The sequence below is a fragment of the Pleurodeles waltl genome, chromosome 6, assembly GCF_031143425.1.
Source record: "Pleurodeles waltl isolate 20211129_DDA chromosome 6, aPleWal1.hap1.20221129, whole genome shotgun sequence".
Lineage (NCBI taxonomy): Eukaryota > Metazoa > Chordata > Amphibia > Caudata > Salamandridae > Pleurodeles > Pleurodeles waltl.
Window position 1 is genome coordinate 1621857885 of NC_090445.1, and position 20496 is coordinate 1621878380.

At 46.2% G+C, this 20496-nt stretch overlaps 1 protein-coding gene across 1 annotated transcript in view; it reads left to right on the forward strand.

Moving 5' to 3' along the window:
* Positions 1-20496, forward strand: part of PAPPA (pappalysin 1) — a 572334-nt gene that overhangs the window by 489501 nt on the left and 62337 nt on the right. Inside the window, exon 16 of the mRNA XM_069241521.1 lies at positions 9539-9749. Coding sequence (XP_069097622.1) covers positions 9539-9749 — 211 coding nt within the window. The remainder of the gene's footprint in view (positions 1-9538; positions 9750-20496) is intronic.

Here is a 20496-nt window from a genome sequence, read left to right on the forward strand (position 1 = left end):
TGTGATCTTTCTGAGTGCTGTCTGTATTTTGTGGGTGTTGTTAGAAACCTGTGTAAGAGGTGTGACCATTCACCTATCTTGAGTGAATGTTATCATCATTGTCTGCATCAACTGGGTCAGAGTCAATATTCCACTGAGCAAGTGTAGTACAGTGCCATATAATGACACCTGTGCAGTGAACCATTCATACACCACCATCGACTGTGTCAGAGCCAGAACCATGACACCATATGTGAGATTTGAGTAAAAAAGCACTATCAATTGTGCCAGCTAGTGACTACAAACAGCTGTCTCAGGGTGGTAAGGTAACATGCACTTTAGCAAGAGAAATATGCCAACGAGCTCTGACTGATACTCCCATGTCACCACTGATGGAATAACTAACTCCATTGGTAGAGTCTTCTTGAGTCAGAAAGAGCCTTTGGGTGCCCATGTTCTAAAAATGTTCCATTCAGAGACAGTGTTTTATTTTGTGTTTGAGTGTCCTTAAGATGCAAGCTATCCCTAGATTTAATTGGAAACAGTTGCAGGCTTTCCCACCTTGAATGGCTGCACATCTCCCACTTTACATGTAAACTCTAGGAGTGGTGGGTAGTTAGAAGGAATGTACCATTATGTCTTGCTTGTGGAGTGGAGATGGAAGGGATTATCCTAGAGAAAAGATAAAGGGGAACAGTGCCTAGCTGATATATCTGAGACAGTGGTAGAGTAGACTTTCTCCACTACAGTGTGTGGTCCTCTTAACAGAGGTGGTACAGCCCCATCTACCAAGATAGAGGAATTCGCCATATTCCACTTAGTAGAGAACAAACCATTGGGTCTGAGTAGGACCTTATCATCTAGTCAACCAAAAGTGGTTCAGCTTCATCGATGTAGCCAAAGGGTCCGGTGCCATCCAATGAGAAAATTCAACACTTTGCCATCTACTGTACCAAGAAGGATGCAATATCATCTAATCAGTCAGAGGAGTTCAGCGCCATCAAATGAGGTCATGCAGTGCAGTGCCAACTACTGAACCAAGAGAGGTGCAGCTCTAGCTATGCAGTCAGATGTATTTGGCACCATCAAATATAGGGTGATCACCGTCCTCCAGGTCTCTACAGACACTCTTTCCAGTTCTGGACATTTGTGTGATAGCCTAATGCTTTTTGGGGTTTATAATCTTGTTTTGCTTCCAATGAACTAATTAGATTAACACACCTGAAATTAATGATCTGTAGACGAAAAGGTCAGGTCCAGAGGCAGTGTCCATAAAGACCTGGATGCAGGTGGTCACCCTTACCAAATGACACAATTCAATATCTATTTATATATATGTGATGGAATGCACGCCAATCTTAACATAAACGCTCAAAGGTGAAAGTTGAACATTTAATCAATCACTCAAAGGCCAATCAATACTTCTGCCGTGCAACCCTGGATCGTTCTCCGTGCAAACCCGCATACATTGTCAAAAAGCTGGTGCTCAAATGGTGCATCAGGCCTAAGATGCACAGCCATAACTACGTCGCGCCATCATTTTCATCTTTCTTTAAACATTTTCAACATCTTAACCGGTTTTCTCAAAGTCTTTATCATTAATCCATACGAGGCGAGGATTTCCAGATTCTTCCATGTTTTATTCACGAATGGAGGTTAACACAGAAGTGCACAGAGCTACTTCAGGCTTATTTCTACAACATATACCGATGTAAGTGCCATCCATTGTCACATGTACCCAATACATTTCGGGAGAATTCCCTTCGTCAGGTGTGACTGCAAAGAACATTTTTGAAAGATTGCTATCAGCACACAAAGTGGGCGATGTGTATGCTGCCAAAAATCATATAAAACGGTTACATCAAATCATATATGCATGAGGTAAATTTAAGAGCATTTGTTAAATAACTGAACCCAAAATCCATGCTCGTAATCACCTCAAAGAACAATGTATCAACCCAAATCCAACCCAGCACTTGATAATGAACACTGAATGCACCAGAAAAATAAAACCGAATCTGCGTGTTTAAAACCAGTAACTTGCTATAAAAACCAGTGCTAACATCGAAAGAACCGAATGTGAACCACAGTGAAAGTGAAAAGTTAAAGTGAATGAGATTCAGAAAAAATAATGAAAGGTTAAAGGGATATAACATAATGTGTTTGCCAAGTGATACCAATTATACTGAGCCAACTGGTGGAACCAAATGTATTTAAACACCTCTGCCAATGCCTTGCCATCTACTGAATCAAGAGGGGCGAGGCTCTACATATGGAGCCTGGGGCATTCAGCATCATACCCAAAACCAGAAAAGAATTTCAACAGCAACTGAAACAGACAGGTACAGCCCCATCAGCTGCTCCACTCACTGACACAAAGTGATGTATATGTGTATCTATATATGTGTGTGTGTGTGTATAAATATGTATCTGTATGTATCATCAAGGTATATAGATGTGGAATTGTTATGTGTACTCAACCTATAATTATCTATACCCTCATTTCTTAGTTGATATTCTGGCTAAGCAGTTTTTGTATCAGTGTTTAAAACACTCTATTCAGGTAGCATACATCATAGCCAAAACAGATGGTGATTGTAGGGCTCATTTGAGATGTCTGACACAGAGATCTCCTGGCCGTTCAAACAATTTGGAGCACTGACCACTCAGGAGTGCCTTCGAACCCAGCCAGCCTATCCATCAAACTGCTATACACTGCAACTCTCACATGAAACGAAGACACAAGAACACATGTGAGGATTTACTAATGTGTGCACAGTTATTTGAGCAATATGTGAACATAGCCTCAAAATTGTTGTGTGAGCTTAACAAAATAACATGCAAAGTAACATGAAAGAGTAATAATTTAATGTGAATACATTTTAGTCTGCAGTCGTCTGATGCATTAAACACAAGCCCTGTCGACTGGCGTAATATCCTTCGGCTGGATTCTTCTTTGCCTGATCACAAGAGGCCCTGTTTTTCTAAGTGTGGATTTCCCAGGTGCGAACACACCAGGCTGGTAAAATCACATGCATATAGAGCTGCCAGCACCTGGCAGCCTAGGCCCTAGCCCATCTGATCTCTTACTATGTCACTAGAGAGCATAGAATGCCTCCTCCCTTCTGCCAATAGCCTACCCTATCCATGGACATCCTCCCAACCACCACCACCCTACCCTACCCAGCACCTGCCTCTTACTCTCATTTACCACCAATTCAGAGGAGGTGGTAACTAGAGTGATGTATGTGAATTCATGGAAAAACAAAAACTGAGAAACCGCGTTGGAGGACACCATGTCATTGACAACCAGTTTAGTGAAAGTCAATTTTAAGGAAATACCAGTGAATCGAAAATGAAAGGAAACATTTTAAAGGAAACATAATTTTAAGGAAAAATCCCAAATTACATTAAACTAATGTGCGGTTTAGGACTAGTGAGGGTTTTTGGGGTTCAGGGATGGGTAATGTTTAGGGGTGAGGGGGATTTTATGGGGTCAGAAGTGGGTGCAGTTCAGGAAGAAAGGGGGTTTTAAGATTCAGAGATGGATGGATTTGAGAGGTAGTGAGGGTATTTTTTAGATTTCAGCAATGGGTGAAGTTTAGGGATGGTGCGTGGTATTTAGGGCCTGATTACAACTTTGGCAGAGGGGGTTAATCCGTCCCAAATGTGACGGATATCCAGGCCACCGTATTACGAGTTCCATAGGATATAATGGACTCGTAATACGGCAGGCAGGATATCCGTCACATTTGGGGCGGATTAACCCCCTCCGCCAAAGTTGTATTCAGGCCCTTAGTGTCCACAAATTATTGGTGTTTAGGTGTGTGAGATGTTTGTAGGGTTCATGGATGGGTGATGTTTAGGGGTGAGGAGGGTTTTCTTGTGGTCAGGAATGGGTGCAGGTCAGGCATAGAAAGAGGGTTCAAGGGTTCAGAAATGGGTGGAGATTAGGGTTGGTGAGGGCTCTTTTAGGTATCAGGAATGGGTGGAGTTTAGGGGCAGTGAGGGATATTTAGGGTTCACGGATGAGTGGAGATTAGTGGTGTGAGATGCTGAACAACACAAAAAAGCATTTTATGAATTGGTTTCTCATGAGATGCAAAGGCTGTTCATTCTGAAAATTTACATTAATCTGTTTAGGTGAAATGGTTTCTCAGTAATTCAGTGGCAGCCACCGTAAATTTCAAGTAGAGGAGTGGCGTGGGAGCAGGAAGAAAAATAATTAAAAAATCGTACCTCTTCCTGTCGCTCCTCTTCTTCAGGTGTCCTAGCATTCACTGGGACCACCAGCACAGGCCCCCCAGCAATCCTGGTGCTGCTTTCATGCTGAACTTAGCATGAAAGCAGTGTCAAGATTGGTCTGAGCGGCTTGGACTGCCGCTCAGACACTGCTGTGGGGTCTGTGCAGTTTCTCCAGCCTAAGTGCGTATGTGTGTTTAGCCAACCTAAGTCAGTTAGCCAAACACACATGTGCACTGAGATGCAGTCTCTCTTCCTCTTTCCTCCCACCTCCCATGGCCCAGCACGCCCCTCCCCTCACATGCTGCTGGCTGAGGCAGCAGCTAAAAAATAAAACGATAAAGAAATATTGTTTTAACTTTCAGTTCCTAGCTCAGCCAGGGGGGCGACTTTCCTTCGCCATTGTGAAGGAGCCACGCCTACAGTAATTGGACTCCATGAAATCGTTTTTCTATGAAATCACATACAGCCAAACAGAGTGCTATTCACATCTAACTTGGCATGGAAAAATCGTGTCCGCAGAAATATTCCCTAACCCGTGGGATCAACTTGTAACAGTGCAATAGTGGCAGGGTTTTGCCTCAGGGACTGGTATTTACAGGTGTGGAGTGTGCACCTAGCCAGTAGTGTACAAATCGCCCTAGAATAATGCCCCGTTTGTTAATCCTAAAATCACCAAGGTTTTGCCAAGCTCTGAGATGTGTCCTCTCCGGCAGCATTTTCTGGAATCTTGGGAACATAGCTGACCTATCCAGTGGTATTTTCACTTCCAAACAACGAGGCTTTAGAAATTCCCAACAAACCTTGTAGGTTAATTCCTCTCTGTTCTTTCTTCCCTTCTTAAGTTTGTTTAGTGTTCTGCCCCTCAAGGGTGATGAAAACCAGGCCGTGCAGATAATGTCAGCAAAAAAGGCCTTAGGGTCTGCAGCGAAATTTGTCTTTCATAGGGAATACACAGCGTCCGCATGGTAATGACCCCAGCCAGCTTCACCTCGTCTTGACCTTGACTTGAGGTCGGGTGCAAGGGGAAGAAAAAAATCAACACAGCTTTCATGTCAGCTCTGATCAAAACCAGTATCCTTTCTTCTTATCCATGACAACAAGGGGTTTGTTTCTGTGCCTGTTTTGTAGACGAAAGTAAATGTGCACAGAGCTGCTGAAAGCCCTGGCTGTCCTGAAGCTGAAAGCCTCTCAACTCATCCCCATCTAGGGGGATGTCACACATCATGTGCACCATCACACCAGGAGACATGGCTAAAGGGATGTCAAAAATATCTCCATTTCATCGTACAGCATCCTTCCCAAGGCTTCAGTATGATCACTCTATTGCTGCCAACAAAGCTAGAACAAATCCTTTTTTTCACTTATTCAACATGCAACTTTAGTAGCATGTCCTAGCTGTCACTTCTGAATCAAGGGCCAGCTGTACAAAGCATTTTTCCAGTCGCAAACAGCCTATCTGCCCCTTTGCGACTGAAAACATGCTTTTTTCTATGTACTAAAGCAAAATGCGACTCCGTAACTTGTTTACCAAACCACATTCTGCTTTTGCGATTCAGTATTAGGAAGGGGCGTGTTTAGGGCGTCCCTTCCTAATACCGAATTGCACTGGCATGTAGGAATGTTTTGCGACCGTGAATGCGGTCGCAAAACATTTGCAGTTACCACCAACTTCAAGTTTGTGGTAACCCATTCACAAACGGGAAGGGGTCCCCAGGGCTCCTTCCCCTTTGTGAATAGAAGCGTAAATATTTTTCAGTGCAGGTAGTGGTCCCACAGAGCATTGCCTACTCTAAAAAATTAAAAGTCAGCGTTTTATTTTTTTGTTTTGAATACATCCCATTGTCCTTCAAGGAAGACGGACTGCATTATAAAAAAAATGCTATATTTAAAAGCAGTCACAGACATGGTGGTCTGCTGTCTCCAGTAGGTCACCATCCCAGTGAGTGCGCCCATTCCCAATGGGGTCGCAAACTGCGGCCTACCTCAGGAATTTTGATGAGCTAGGTCATTTACAGCCCCATTGTGAATCGCAAGCCCTGTACTTAATACTGTTGTGCATTTTGTTTTGTGACTCGCAATTTGCGATTCCCAAACGGATTGCAAATTGTGGAACGCAAAACAAAAGGTTGCACATCTGGCTCCAAATCCTTTCCAACATGAAACATGCCACCTTAGTCTACAATGGGACCACCCTTTCACTGCCAGCGAAATCCTATGCAACCTCCCAACGTACAACATTCCACATAGGCTACAATGTGATCACCCTTCCACTGCCAGCAAACCTGCATTAAATCCTCTGAAACTTTCCAATGTGCAACATGCCACAGGACGCTTTAATGAGATCACCTTCATCTGCCAGCAAACCTGCATCAAATCCTCTGAAACTTCCCAGCGTGCAACATGCAACAGGAGGCTTCATTGGGATCACCTTCCTCTGCCAGAAAACTTGCATTAAATTCTCTTAAACTTCCCAACGTGTAACATGCCACAGCAGGTTACAATGGCATCACCTTCCTCTGCCAGCAAACCTGCATCAAATCCTCTGCAACCTCCCAACGTGCAACATGCAATGTAGGCTTCAACAGGATCACCCTTCCACTGCCAGCAATCCTGCATCAGATCCTCTGCAACCTCCAAACGTGCAACATGCCACCATAGACTTCAATGGAATCACCCGTCCAGTGCCAGCAAACCTTCATTTAAAACCTTTCAACCTCCCAACGCACAACATGCCACCGTAGGATTCAATGGGATCACCCTTCCACTGCCAGCAACCCTGCATTAAATCCATTGCACCCTTCCAGCAAACAGCATAACTTCTTATATTATATAATAATAACAATAATAATATTAATAACAACATCAGCAATAATAATAATAATATGCTTTTAATGAGTTCTTCGTATGGACCTTCCGCGGTTTCTAAGCAATTTTAAGAACAGATGATAGAATTTCCAAATTTATGGTTCTCAATTCACGCCCTAATAGTATCACCCTGCTTGCAATCTATATCCGTTTCTATAAATGGTATTCTTCCATTAAATTCAATGAAAAGTCCACCTCAAACCTCTGGCTTCACCCTTCCTGAAAAGGTAACTTTTTGAGAGATATGCACTCTATGCTATGCTACTTTAGATTTGCAATGCACTAGAAATGACTTGATGTCCCTTCAGTGCATGACAGTGCTCAGCAAGTTTGGAGAGGGTGAAAAATGTTAATGGTACTGTATGGGTTGCAGAGGTCAATGTGTTTACCCATAAATAAGCAGCAAATATGGGTGCATCCGTATCTGAAAAACTAATCAATCCAGGAAGCCAACATAATTGAAGAAGTAATGTCATAGCTAGACGAGAAACCAAGAATAGAAAACGACAAAAACAGCTGTACCTCCTCCCTCTATATTCCCATGTGTTATAACATTCACCCGTAAAATGATGCTTACACCCTCACCCAGGAAGTTCAGAACAGGCCTGTAGACCACAGAACACCTTGTTTGCCCATCGTAGATAACTCTCAACCACACTGGCCGCTAGTCCTGCAACAGAGATGCCCTAATCCTCTTTCTCTTGAAATTGTACATGATCCTAACTACATAGCTCTCATTTCCCGATGTACATCCTATACCTCCCTATTGGTAGGCACATCACACTATTGCTCCCTATGTATGTGTGTACCATAGAAATATCAGCCTATACATAGGTCTCTTTTTGATTCATTTAACCTATTTCTTTACTGTGTAGCACTATAACTAGTTGTTTGTTTTACCATGCTGTACTACCAATTGTGACAAGAAAAGCATCTTCGCTGCAGAGAATTTTCAAACAATTACACATTGCTTGCTCTGTCCTTCATTAATGAGCACAATAGCTTCGCATAAGTTTTCCTACATAAACCGCTCTGCCACCCCAAGGGTACACACTAATACAAACTGATTTATCATTGGAGACTCACACTTCAATTACAACATCCTAGCCCTGGAGAACCTCCAAAGGGTTCATCTGCTGCAAGGAAAAAACCCATGAGTACTAAATTCATTAGTGCTCGTATTCCTTTCTCTACTGAATAACTGGTTGATGTGCCCCATCGCTTCACCCCTCTCTCCCTGAACATTTACGAAGCACAATGGTGAGCCTGCTGAAATGGGGCCTTGTACATTTCTACGGTACTTGTTATGTGATAATTTTAGCTTAATTCCTTGATTACAAGGATTGTATTAATGCACATGGTTAAAGATTATTTAAGGGGTGCCCCTCATTCTGACTATACTGTTTTACAGTGTTGCTATTTGTATGGTCAAACAAACTCAGACCAACAATTTTATTTCGTTCAATAAAGGATAAATTCACTCTCCTCCAGGATAAGGGATCAGCTTTCCACATTTGAAAGACTTTTTTCCTAGATGGCAAAGGCCTACTGATTCCCACACCATGTTGGTTTGCCAATCTAGGTACTCAAACAGTAAGCTAAAGTAGGGGCAGGTTTGAGCCATGGATCTAGGTGCTCCAACATAATAGTCCACTTCAGATGTTGCTCATCATGTGACCCCAGAGGGCAGGTGCGGATGTTAACCTAAACGAGGCATTAATTAGGTGGGTACTGCACTAGAATATGGTCTTCAAACACTTAGCCCCTTTAGGGTTAATAATAGAAAATCTACACCCAATTAGGTCGGTTTTCCACGCAGACCTCTGTTAATAGACATCCTTATATAGGGTTGTTCATGGATCTCACAGTAGTTAGGTTCTTGACAGTATGAATTTGTATGTATATCAAAAACGATTACATTTATTTGCCAATATACGTAGTTCACAAACATCTTGTGAGCATACTGGGAAAACAGTGCATCTTTTCAGACCCACTTTCACTGTCCTTGTGGGAAGCAAGATACTGTGAGAAGGTCTCTCGATAGGGCTGAGCAATCCGTCATGAGCCATAACTAACTACGAGATGTCAAAAGTAGAGACAGTGGGGTCGCAAATCTATCAAACCTGACACAATAAATGAAAATATGTTCATATCAGAGAAATGTTTGTGTAAATCAGTTGAACTCTGGTTGTAAGGTGAAACCGAATGTAAGCAGAACTTCTGTTCACAGAGGTGGCCTCTTTTTTTAATTTTTTTTATCATGAATATGTTTATAATTTGCATCATAACTGACATGCACCAGATGTCCGGATTTGTTTTCCGAAATTCGTCCTAATGAAGTTCATTAGAAGGAACACAAAACTGTGGCTGTTTGTTTTCCAATAATAAAAGCTTATCTCCCACTTGTCTTCGGGTGCTCTTTCTAACAGTGACTCTTTGTTCTCACCAGGCAACATCCATGTGTTGACTTGCATGGAGGATGGACTCTGGTCCTTTCCCGAAGCCCTCTGTGAGCTGAGGTGTCCAGCCCCACCCGTGGTACCCAATGCAATTCTTCAGACAGGCCGTTGTCGTACTGGCGGGCATAAAGTGGGAGCCTTCTGCAAATATAAATGCTTACAAGGGCATTATGTTCCAGACCCTTTGAACAAGACAAGAAAGTAAGTAAAATTGTATCCCAAGTCAAAGTGATTTCACAGGCACCTATTATTGTTAGGGCATCTCTTGTCTTCTCCATAGGTTTTTTTTTTTTTTTTTTTAAACGTGGTTTGGCAGCGCTTTTTCCGAGCACTGGTGAACACAACTCTCTCTGTACTACAGAAAAGGTGACATCAATGGCATTGCGATTAAGATGGCTTGCTCTGGACATATAGTACCGGGCTGGTGTGGCGCTCGCCGAAGAGTAAGGTTTCTGCAAGATGGCCAAGGGAACGGACAAACAAGCAAGAAGCGAAACACAGTAGCTCTGCATGCAGAATAGGAAAGATACTTGTGAAAATATTTAGAAATATGGAAGACCTCCAATATACAAGTATTAAAACGATGGGATTGCTATGACAGCACCTTATGAAATGTGATGTCCCTTTTGTGTGGTGCATTCCAATCCCAGTAAGATTAGTTTGTGATTACCTGGATAAATTGATAGGGCTTCCCTATATGTTCAACACATTTTATGTTAGTAAATTTCAATGCATGATGCTCCTAAATGTCTTGTGGATGTAAGATATCCACTGAAAATTGGCAAATATCCTGTATACCCTATTTTGAGTGTGTACCTGGGCAAGTAACACCTTAATCCTTTATAAGAATGACCAGGAAGCATGTGAGCTATTTACCACCCTGATAAAATCTGACTTTTCCAGGCTCAGACTTTATCACATGCAATAAATAGCACCAGTCCTGAGTTTTTGGGGAATAACATGAGGATTTTGGTGCTTGCTGCACCAAAATGTTCAAGTCACAGGAAGTACCATATTTTCTCTCATAGGGGATCTCCATTGAAGTTTTGGTAAACCAGCATAAAGGCCTTCCACAAACCATTTTTTAGATAGAGTATAGAGACAAAGTACTCCATCGTGCTCAGCAGGATCCTGGAGCATTGAGCATGGCTAATTTAGGCTTTTTTTCCAAAATATTTCTCAGAAAATTTTGGTCACAACCATTTCATTCGATGTCTTTAATCTCTCCCTAGCTTTTTCTGTTTCCTGACAGAAAAGTAAGGTATTTAGTGAAACAACATGCCTTCTTTGTTTAACAAATGCCCAGCCTGTGGGAGAAATAAGGTTAAAACAGACCCTCATGAGGTTTGTGTCATCTGCCTACAAGAAAGGCATGTTTCTGAGTCTTGTCAACACTCAGGAACTTTTCCAGACACACCCAGAGGGACAGGGAAAAGATTCGCCTCTATGGTAACAAGGAATGATGAAGATGACAAACACTTTCTGAAGGTGGGACCTCAGGATGAGGAGAACGTCATTCCTCTACTAGGGCCTGGACATCTACTTCTGGAGGGCATGGAAGGAAGAAAACTGCAGAGAAACTACATCCGTCTCAGTTGACGTCGAGAGCATCGACATCAAGAAGAGGTACGGCTCCTACCTGTTCGCCTTCAACTACCGGGTCGATGTTGAGGAAGCGACGAAGACAAGGTGGGCCAACATCTAAGGCACATCGAATGACATAGAGATGTCTATCTTCAACTGGATGCAGTCCACGATAGCATCACGGTCCAGATTGATGTTGAGGCACCGTAGATGCTCACTGTCAAGGTCCAGATTGACATTGAGGCGCCGTTGATGGTCAACGTCAAGGTCCAGCTCGACTTTGAGGTGCAGTCGAAGGTCCCCGTCAAAGTCTACTTTGACATTGAGATGCCGTCAAAGGTCAACTTCATGAAGTAGACTCATCCTTTCTCCTCCATACTCGGACTACTCCAGAACTTATTCCCCTTCTTCAAGGGTTGAACTAATATTTCCACCACCAGCTTAATCTCCTCCACCATCTCCTCCACCGTTGCCATCGCCTCCTCTTACAATGCCTCCTACACCAGCAAAACCACAAAAAATGGATACTCCCATACCAAGACCCATTGCTTGGTACAGAGCTCACCATCATTTAAGTCCTCACCGTCACAGATCCAGGAGCTCATCTACCAAGAGATAAATGAAAGGACTTTATGGAGTTTCTTAAAGAAGACCTAATGATCTCCAGTCAAGTAATAAGTCCTACAGCAGACTCCTCTGTGTTAGCCGTGCATGAGTATTTCCACAGTGTGACTCTGCACAGGCATTCTTGGCTCCGCCTTGCATCCCTCAAGCTGGAGTTTCAACAGAGAATACTCCATCTACCATTCTCCGGTTCTAATCTCTTTGGAACTGCAGGGATAAAGAGATGGCTCACATGAAGAAGGAAATGGTGACTCTTAATGCAATGGCATTAGAGAAACCCAAGGAACAATGAAGATATTTTAGGCCTTACCACTGCTTTTACTATACTCAGAGAGTTCAAACCCTGCAGTGGTATCAGGGTCATCAACAATCAGACCACCAACGACCCTTTCAACAACACTAGCAAAAGCAGACTAGAGGGAGATCTTCCCAACAGCCTGCTCAAGGGAGTAAACAACCAGCTGGATCAAGCCCTGAATTCTCTCTTCCCCCTCTTCCATTACCCACTCTGGTAGGGGCAAGTATTTCTCCTTATTGGCAGAGTGGCAAACAATCATGCAAGACGCCTGGGCTCTGAATATTGTTCTACATGTTTATTGTCTCAGCCCTCCAACGTCCATACCCCCGAAACAGTCCAATTTCCATCTTCCATTGTTACGGTCAGAAGTCAACTTTCTCTTGCAAAAGAAGGTGATGGAAGCCATTCCTCACAAACAGTGAGGGAATGGCATTTACTCCACAGACTTTCTGGCAAAAAAGAAAGTCAAGAACAAATTCAGACCCTACCTAACCTCAAAGTAGTCAGCAAACGGATTTGGCGAGAAAAGTTCCAGATGCTGGAATTCCATCAAATCCACCCCCAACTACACCGGGGAGACTGGCTGTGCTCCTTAAAGATGCATATTTTCATATTACAATGTCCAGAAAGCATCTGAAGTATCTACAGTTCATTGTGGAGCAGAAACATTACCAGTACACAGTACTTACATTTGGTCTAAAGTCAGCACCCAGAATATTCTCAATGAGCATGACAGTAGTGGCGGCCCATCTCTGGAAGCACGGTGTCTTCGTCTATCCATACCTAGAAGATTGGCTCATAAAAGCATTCACTTCTCAAGACGCCTAACATCCTTTCTTTAATGGTTGGGGCTTCATGTCAACCACAACAAGTCCACACCCATTCCAGTTCAGACTTTACATTACTTGGGAGCCTCTATTGACACCATCCAGGCAAAAGTGTGTCTGTTAGAAATGGGGTTTTTGGTTGGCAGTCAGGTTACCTCCTGTCCAAGCAAAAGCCCTCACTCTAGTCAGGGTAAGTCACACACTATCCAAGATTATCCTGTGCCCACCCTCTGGTAGCTTGGCACGAGCAGTCAGGCTTAACTTAGAAGGCAATGTGTAAAGTATTTGTGCAATAAATCATACAATACCACCATATAGCACCACAAAAATACACCACACAGTGTTTAGAAAAATATATAATATTTATCAGGATAATTGTAGGTCAAAAAGAATAAAGTTGCAATGGAAAATTGTAGAAATATCACAGGGAAGTGATATAGAGTGTCTTAAGTCCTTTAGAATGCAATACAGTGTCTTTCAAGCACAAAGTACCTGGTTTCTGGTGGAAAATCTCCTCAGAGGGCCACAGGAGAAGAGATGCGTGGAAAAAGGGGTGTGTGCGTCGATTTCTCCTCAGCACACACAGACTTGCGTCGGTCTTTTCCACGCGGGGAAGTCGGGCGTCGTTTTCCGGCGCGCAGACAGTCTCTTTTTGTGGATCGCGGGGATTACCAGATGTCCCGGGTCTGTGCGTGGATTCTCCTGCTTGTTTTCCGGCTGCGCGTCGTTCTGCGGGGCTGCGCGTCGAAGTTTCGATCTCACGGTAGGCGTCGCGTCGATTTCTCCTTGGAAGTCGGGCGGCGTTGTCCTTGCGAGGCCGTGCGTCGAAAGTTTGGTCTCACGGCAGGCGTCGCGTCGATTTCTCCTTGGAAGTCGGGCGGCGTTGTCCTTGCGAGGCCGTGCGTCAAAGTTTCGCACTCACGGTGGGCGTCGCGTCGATTTCTCCTGGAAAGTCGAGCGGCTTTGTCCTTGCGAGGTTGTGCGTCGAAGTCTCGATCGCCCCGAGGGCGTCGCGTCGATCAGCGTCGGTGTGCGGCGTTTTTCTCGCCGCGAAACAAGCTGTGCGTCGAAAGTTTCGGCGCACGGAGCGTCCAAGTGAAAGGAAGAAGTCTTTTTGGTCCTGAGACTTCAAGGAACAGGAGGCAAGCTCTATCCAAGCCCTTGGAGAGCACTTTCACAGCCAGACAAGAGTTCAGCAAGGCAGCAGGGCAACAGCAAGACAGCAGTCCTTTGTAGAAAGCAGACAGGTGAGTCCTTTGAGCAGCCAGGCAGTTCTTCTTGGCAGGATGTAGTTTCTGGTTCCGGTTTCTTCTCCAGCAAGTGTCTGATGAGGTAGGGCAGAGGCCCTGTTTTATACCCAAATGTGCCTTTGAAGTGGGGGAGACTTCAAAGAGTGGCTAAGAAGTGCACCAGGTCCCCTTTCAGTTCAATCCTGTCTGCCAGGGTCCCAGTAGGGGGTGTGGCAGTCCTTTGTGTGAGGGCAGGCCCTCCACCCTCCCAGCCCAGGAAGACCCATTCAAAATGCAGATGTATGCAAGTGAGGCTGAGTACCCTGTGTTTGGGGTGTGTCTGAGTGAATGCACAAGGAGCTGTCAACTAAACCTAGCCAGACGTGGATTGTAAGGCACAGAAGGATTTAAGTGCAAAGAAATGCTCACTTTCTAAAAGTGGCATTTCTAGAATAGTAATATTAAATCCGACTTCACCAGTCAGTAGGATTTTGTATTACCATTCTGGCCATACTAAATATGACCTCCCTGCTCCTTTCAGATCAGCAGCTGCCACTTCAACAGTGTATGAGGGCAGCCCCAATGTTAGCCTATGAAGGGAGCAGGTCTCCCAGTAGTGCAAAAACGAATTTAGGAGTTTTACACTACCAGGACATATAACTACACAGGTACATGTCCTGTCTTTTACCTACACAGCACCCTGCTCTAGGGGATACCCAGGGCACACATTAAGGGTGACTTATATGCAGAAAAAGGGGAGTTCTAGGCTTGGCAAGTACTTTTAAATGCCAAGTCGAGGTGGCAGTGAAACTGCACACACAGGCCTAGCAATGGTAGGCCTGGGACAAGGAACAGGAGCTACTTAAGTGGGTGGCACAATCCGTGCTGCGGGTCCACTAGTAGCATTTAATCTATATGCCCTAGGCACCTGGAGTGCACATGACTGGGGACTTATAAGTAGATTAAATAGTTCAATCAGGTATGATCCAAAGTTACCATGTTTACAGAGAGAGAGCATATACACTTTATCACTGGTTAGCAGTGGTAAAGTGCGCAGAGTCTAAAAACCAGCAAAAACAGTATCCAAAAATGAGGAGGGAGGCAGGCAAAAAGTTAGGGGTGACTACCCTAAGGCTGTCAGGTCTAACATGTGTCCCCCCCAGCTGAAAGTGGGGAGAGCTACCCGACCTCCTGGGAGCTCTCATCGCTAAGGCGGAAGTACCTGGAGAGACCATCAGCATTGGCGTGGTCAACCCCTGGGCGATGTTCCACCGTAAAGTCCATCCCCTGTAGGGAAATGGACCACCTCAGAAGTTTTGGATTCTCACCCCTCATCTGCATGAGCCATCTGAGGGGCCTGTGGTCTGTCTGAACTAGGAAGTGAGTCCCAAACAGGTAGGGCCTCAGCTTCTTCAGTGCCCAGACCACAGCAAAAGCTTCTCTTTCAATAGCACTCCACCTCTGTTCCCGTGGTAATAGCCTTCTGCTAATAAAGACTACCGGTTGATCTTGGCCCTCCTCATTTAGCTGTGCTAGGACTGCCCCTATGCCATGCTCTGAAGCGTCTGTCTGCACGATAAATTCCTGGGAGTAGTCAGGGGCCTTGAGCACGGGGGCCGTGCACATGGCTTCCTTTAGGGCGTCAAAGGCTTTCTGACAAGCCTCTGTCCAATTCACCAACCTAGGTTGCTTCTTGGACGTGAGTTGGGTCAAGGGGGACACAATGGTACCATAGCCCTTGACAAACCTGCGGTAGTAGCCGGTGAGGCCTAAGAAGGCCCTCACCTCAGTCTGGGTTCGAGGTGGTTGCCAGGCCTTGATAGTTTCGATCTTGGCCTGGAGTGGCTGCACCTTGCCACCACCTACTAGGTGTCCCAAGTACACCACGGAACCCTGCCCAATCTGGCACTTACTAGCCTTGATGGTCAGGCCTGCCTGTTGCAGGGCCTGAAGCACCTCCTTGAGGTGGAGCAGGTGTTCCTCCCAGCTGGAACTGTAGACAGCTATGTCATCCAGGTAGGCTGCACAGAAGGCATCCTTGCCAGCCAGGACCCCGTTAACCAACCGTTGGAAGGTAGCGGGGGCATTTTTCAATCCAAACGGCATCACCCGGAACTGGTAATGGCCGTCAGGGGTGGAAAAGGCGGACCTTTCCTTAGCCCCCTCAGTCAGGGCGATCTGCCAGTACCCTGAAGTAAGATCAAACGTACTCAGGAACTGGGCAGCGCCTAGCCTGTCCACGAGCTCATCAGCTCGGGGGATGGGGTGAGCATCAGTCCGTGTGACTGAGTTGAGACCCCGGTAGTCCACGCAGAACCGGAGTTCTGGCTTCGCGCCTGGGGCAGTAGCCTTGGGGACCAACACCACTGGGCTGGCCCAGGGACTACTGGACTTCTCAATAACCCCTAGCGTCAACATCTTGGAGACCTCCTCCTTGATGCTGGCCTTCACCTTATCTGACAACCTGTAAATTTTGTTTTTCACAGGGAGACTGTCACCGGTGTCAATATCATGAACACAGAGGTGGGTCAGTCCCGGAGTAAGGGAGAAGAGGGGGGAGAACTGCTCCAACAGCTCATAGCAGTCTCCTTTCTGGTTTAGAGTCAGGGAGTCAGACAGAATGACCCCGCTTACGGACCCATCACCTTCTTGGGCAGAGAGGAGGTCAGGGAGAGGTTCACTCTCCTCTTCCATTCCTTCATCTGTGACCAGAAGCATGTTGATCTCCGACCTCTCAAAATGAGCTTTTAGTCGGTTCACGTGGAGCACCCTTAGGGGGTTCCTAGGGGTTTGGAGGTCCACTAGGTAAGTGGCCTCCCCTTTCCGCTCCTTTATTTCAAATGGGCCAGACCAGCGGTCTTGGAGAGCTCTGGGCTCTACTGGCTCCATTACCCACACTTTGTCTCCAGGTTGAAACTCTACCAGAGTGGCCTTCTGGTCATACCATTGTTTCATCACCTCTTGACTGGCCTCCAGGTTACTTTGGGCCTCTTTCCAGAAGCGGGTCATCTGATTGCGGAGGGCCAACATGTAGCTGACCACGTCCTGAGGGGGTGTCTTTGGAGAGTTCTCCAATCCCTCCTTGACAATGCTTAAGGGTCCCCTGACGGGGTACCCATAGAGAAGCTCAAAGGGACTGAACCCTACCCCCCTCTGGGGGACCTCTCTGTAAGCAAAGAGAAGGCATGGTAAGAGGACGTCCCATTTACGCCTCATGGCCTCAGGGAGGCCACCAATCATGCCTTTCAGGGTCTTGTTGAATCTCTCCACAAGCCCATTAGACTGGGGGTGATAGGGTGTGGTGAACTTGTAGGTTACACCACACGCATCCCACAGATGCTTCATGTACGCGGACATGAAGTTAGTGCCTCTGTCAGACACTATCTCCTTGGGGAATCCCACACGGGTAAATATCCCCATCAGGGTTCTGGCTACCACCGATGCAGTTACGGTCCTCAGAGGGATTGCCTCTGGGTACCGGGTGGCATGGTCCACCAAAACCAGGATAAACCTGTTGCCTAAGGCAGTTTTGGGGTCCAAGGGGCCAACAATGTCGACGCCCACCCTTTCAAAGGGGGTGCCAACGACAGGGAGTGGAATCAGGGGGGTTTTAACCCTCTTTCCTGCTTTACCACTAGCCTGGCAGGTAGGACAAGCCCTGCAGAACTTGTCTGAGTGTGTCCTCATTTTGGGCCAGTGAAAGTGGTTGACAAGCCTGTTGAAGGTCTTGTCTTGTCCCAAATGTCCTGCCAGGGGAATGTCGTGAGCCAGACCCAGTAGGAAGGCTCGGTAACATTGGGGGACCACCAGCACACGTGCTGCCCCAAAGACCGGAACCCTAGGCTCACTGTAGAGGAGATCATTCTCCCAATATAGGTGGTGATTACCAGAGGCGTCACCTGCTGCCTGGTTTAAGGCTTGTTTCCTCAACCCTTCTAGAGTGGGACACTCTTTCTGCGCCTGGCAGAATTCCTCCCTGGTGGGTCCACCCTCAACTTGCCAGCCAGCAAGCTCCGGTAAGTCACCTAGGGTGGCAATGTCTTCCCCAGTTGGCTCGGGAGTCTCCTCCTCAGGAGCCCCGTCAGCCACTGTGGGAACTTCTGGGGCCGGTTTCCCGCGCCCCTCGTCCCTCCTCTTGGCAGCTCCCTGGGCCATCGTTCCAGGCTCCAGATGCCCTTGACTTCCCTCTCGGTCAGCCATGGACCGGGTGGTCATGCAGACCCACTCAGGTAACCCTAACATCTCCAGGTGAGATCTGAGCTCTACTTCTTTCCAAGCAGTATGCTCTAGATCATTGCCTAACAGACAATCTACAGGCATGGCAGGACTCACAGCTACTTTCAGAGTACCAGAGACCCCCCCCCACTCAAAGGGAACCCGAGCCACCGGTAGGTGACTCTCGCGGTTGTCAGCGACTATGACCTGGTGGAATGTATTCGGGATTATCTGCTCTGTGGACACCAGCTGACTCTTGATAGTAGTCATACTGGCTCCTGTGTCACGCAGAGCCTCCACCTTCTGCCCATCAATGAGGACCCACTGCCGGTACTTGGAAGTATTTTTAGGCATGTGGACCTTGGACATCATTTCTCCTTCTCCCAGGGACACTAGGGAAATCTCTACCTGCTCCCCAAAGCTAGTGGGGTCCATCTCCCCCCCGAGTGCTACACTAGTCAACCCAGGCGCCTGTCCGGTAGTGGACGGTGCCCTCTTGGGGCACTGTGGATCGCCTTTGTAGTGACCATATTGGTAACACTCCATGCATTTGGGGCTAGATTTTCCTGACCTGTCAAATGTCCCTGGTTTCTTCCCAAATTTGGAAAAGGAAGGGTTGCCACCCCCTCCCTGGGAATTCTTTTGGGGGCCTTTAGAGAGTTCATTATCTGTAAGTTTATCTCCCCCCTCTTTCTTCTGTTGGGAACCCTGACCACCTTTGTGGGAGTCCCCCCCAGGTACCTTCTTGGACACTCTGGTGCTAACCCAGAGGTCCGCCTCCTCAGCAAGCTTCCTGGGATCAGTCAGCTTACTATCCACTAGGTGCTGGCGCAAATCGGTATAAGTAACATTAAGCATATGCTCTCTCAGGATCAAGTCATATAAACCTTTATAATCTGCTACTTTGTTGCCCCGCACCCATCCATTCAGTGCCTTACTAGAGAAATCAAAGAAATCTACCCATGTTTGTGTGGTTTGTTTGGTGCTGTCCCTGAACCTCTGACGGTATCCCTCAGGGGTCAGCCCAAACTTGGCAAGTAAAGTGGCTTTCTGGAGTGGGTATGTGTTTTGATCCGGTGGATCCAATGTGAGAAGTGTGTCCCTCCCCAATGGCGGCACATAACCCCACATAGCTACCCCCCATTGCCCTTCAGGAACCTCATGAGCCCTTAGTGCAACTTCATAAGCAGCTAACCATTTATCTATGTCATCTCCCACCACAAAACTGGGCACCACATTTTTGGGTATACGAACCTTCTTTTCTCCAGCAGGTCCTGTCTGTATGCTGCCACCATTATTGCTGGATTCAGACTGTCTTGCCTTGATCTCCAGCTCCTTGAGACTCAGTTCATGAGCCAACAATAGTTTCTTTTCAGCCAACGCTCTTTCAGCTTCCACTTGTTTGGCTGTTCTTTCAGCTTCAATCTGTTTGGCTGCTCTTTCAGCCTCAGCTTGTTTGGCTTCTCTTTCTGCCCTCTTCTCCTCCTGTTGTGCCTCAATTTTCAGTTTTGCCATTTGCAATTGGAACTCCCTTTCTTCTCTCCTTTCCTCTGCGGTCAGGCTTTGCATGGAGACACTGCTCCCTGGTCTGGAAGGGTGCACAATTGCAGTGGTAACACCATCCATAGATAGTGGAAATCCTTCTGAGGGGCCATTTTCTGGCTCCTCTTCCTCATCATCCTCTAAATGGGCTTCTGCCCAGGCCCTCAGCGCCACTTGAAAGTCCTCCTTTCTGGAGGCCCCTTGGGTGGGTACCCTTAATGCCCTGCAGAATCCTCTTAGTTGTTTGACCGTGTATGTATCCAACTGGACTAGGTCAAAGTCCCCTGTCTGAGACCCAGTCAGAGACATGTTGAGTGAGGATTTAGTTTTTGAAAATTGTCAGGAAAAAAACGGATTTTCAAAAAGAGATAAAAACCAAGTTGACCTTCAACTGTGGGTATGTAGTGAAATACTTAGCTACTGTATGTCACTGCACAAATACAAGTCCTATCCTCACCGCTGATCACCAATGTTAGAAATGGGGTTTTTGGTTGGCAGTCAGGTTACCTCCTGTCCAAGCAAAAGCCCTCACTCTAGTCAGGGTAAGTCACACACTATCCAAGATTATCCTGTGCCCACCCTCTGGTAGCTTGGCACGAGCAGTCAGGCTTAACTTAGAAGGCAATGTG